General features: G+C 36.3%; 1 protein-coding gene across 1 annotated transcript; it reads left to right on the forward strand.

Annotated features, from left to right (window-relative positions):
- Nucleotides 1–218: 218 nt before the first annotated feature.
- On the forward strand, nucleotides 219–1,749 carry LOC127130456 (uncharacterized). Its single transcript, XM_051059462.1, has 3 exons — nucleotides 219–287; nucleotides 472–1,035; nucleotides 1,237–1,749. Exons 1-3 carry the CDS (start codon nucleotides 219–221, stop codon nucleotides 1,747–1,749), a joined length of 1,146 nt encoding a protein of 381 aa, XP_050915419.1.
- Nucleotides 1,750–2,266: the final 517 nt, after the last annotated feature.

Raw genomic sequence — 2,266 nt, forward strand, 5'->3', positions numbered from 1 at the left:
TGGTGTACCCCGATGTTTCTCCCAAATAATTTGTGTCTCTCACATCTAAAGGTGTTGTTGTGAAGGCGGTAGATGTTGGCAACCAATTTAAAAGTGAGCAAGAGTTTGAATCTCGTGATCACATGCTCCAATGAATTCATATAGAGACCTCCAAACTGAGATTTGGTGTGGTTATCAGAAGGTCCGATGGTTTGGATAAAAAATGTGTTTTTGTGACAATGACGTGCAAAAGAAACGGGAAATATAGATCTCATCTCCGAAATGAGATGACACTGGTTCAAGAAAATGTGAGTGTTCCTTTAAGGTGTGTGGTTATATGTTGGCAAATAATAACTGGAGATTTTTAATGTCATATGTGGTTTGCATAACCATGATTTATGTGAAAAGTTAGTCGATCATCCAATTGCGTGTTGCCTCATGCTAGAAGAGAAGGAATGTGTTGCTGACATGACATTGAATTTGGTTCAATAGAAAAATATACTTGTAACTTTGAAACGTAAAAGACCAAAAAATATCTCAAATATCAAACAAGTGTACAATATTCAGTATCAAACTAACAAGGCGCTGCAGGAGAATAGAACTGAAATGCAACAACTCTTGAAACTGTTGGATGATAACAATTATGTGTCTAGGTACCAAACGTGTAAGGATGGAGTTACCATTAGATATATATTTTGGACTCATCTTGATTCCATCAAGCTTTTCATCATGTTTCCTACTGTGCTCATACTTGATTCAACGTACAAGACCAATAAGTATAGACTTTCATTATTGGAAATGGTTGATGTCATATCTATTGAGAAGGCCTATTATGTCGGGCTTACATTGCTAGAGAGCGAAAAAAAGGAGAGTGTTACTTGGGCCTTAGAGGTGTGTCGGGCAATGTTAAAGGAACAAGAAAAGATGCATAAAGTGATTGTTATCAACCGCGATACCGCCTTGATAAATTCGGTTGCAAAGATATTTCCTACTTTTTATGCATTACTTTGTAGGTATCACATAACAAATAATGTGAAAAGTCGAGTTAAACCTGCGGTAAGGACGAAACAGATAGAGTCCGAAGATGAAAAATGGTGAAAACGAGTGTGGTTGTGGAAAAAATAATGGATGCATGGAATCATATAGTAAATTCTTCCACAAAATAACTATATGTTGATTTCATTATTCATTTCAGGAAAAGGTTGTGAAAATTATTTTGATTTGTTGAAATATGTTGAAAGCATAATTCTTGGCCAGATGAAGGAGAAAATTGTTTGTACTTGGACTGATCAGATTAGACACCTTAGAAATACAACAACTAATCGATTTGAGTATGCTCATGCTAAATTGAAGAATCAATTGGAAAATAGTAAGCACGATTTGTGTAGAGATTGTGACTCCGTGAACCAAATGATTCAAAACCAGCATAATGAGATACAAATATTATTTGGTCGGAGCATCACAATTTTTGAACAGAGATTTAAAGACAACAATCTTTATTCTCAGTTGGTCGGCAACATATCTCGAGCGAGTTTGAATTATATTTTTCACGAGGCTAAACTAGTTGCTAATGTAGGCTTAGATAGCGCAAAGTGTGGATGCACAATTGTGAAAATATATGGTCTTCAATGTGCTTGTGTTATTGCAAAAAAGAAGAAACTTTGTAGTCCAATAAGAATGGATGAGGTTTTCACTCACTTGAAGAGACTTAGGTTTGATGATAATTGTGTGATGAAAGACGGTAAATCGAATATCTCTTTGACCGAATGAGAAGTGATATAAGATGTATTTTTGAAAGCCGGTGACAACATGAAACTCCAAATCAAAGAATAATTGAGGAAGATTTCTTATCCGGAAACCACCGACTTGAAACCACCCTCTCAACCGGTAAAAACAAAAGGTGCTCCGAAGAAGCTCAAGCCTACACCGAGTGACAATTCAACGGTGCGGTCTTCTTCGTATTTTGAACATGTTGACAAAGTTTTTTCAAACTCACCAACTCCGAAATTTCAAAAATGTGTTTTCAAAGAAGCTCGCATTAGCAAACCACCTCCTACGCCGCCTCCACCAAAGTTTCTATTCATTAACGAGATATCCTTTTTTATGCACAAATAGATCGAGCGGATTATCAATGTTGAGGGGGACTGTAATTGTGGTTATCGAGTTGTCTTGGATTTACTCGTAAAAGGAGAAGATAATTATACACTTGTCCGCCATCAACTTATCCAAGAGGAGATGACTCATAAAGAATCATACGCACAGATGTACATAAAGAAAGACAACTTCA

Source organism: Lathyrus oleraceus, chromosome 3 (assembly GCF_024323335.1).
Source record: "Lathyrus oleraceus cultivar Zhongwan6 chromosome 3, CAAS_Psat_ZW6_1.0, whole genome shotgun sequence".
In the NCBI taxonomy this organism is placed as follows: domain Eukaryota; kingdom Viridiplantae; phylum Streptophyta; class Magnoliopsida; order Fabales; family Fabaceae; genus Lathyrus; species Lathyrus oleraceus.

Excerpts from the sequence above, each read along its gene's own strand:
- LOC127130456 (XM_051059462.1), top strand. The coding sequence starts at position 219 with ATGACGTGCAAAAGAAACGGGAAATATAGATCTCATCTCCGAAATGAG. Across the intron at positions 288-471 it reads TGACACTGGTTCAAGAAAAT|AAAAATATACTTGTAACTTT; the intron begins GTGAGTGTTCCT and ends TTGGTTCAATAG. Across the intron at positions 1,036-1,236 it reads AAAGTCGAGTTAAACCTGCG|ATGAAGGAGAAAATTGTTTG; the intron begins GTAAGGACGAAA and ends ATTCTTGGCCAG.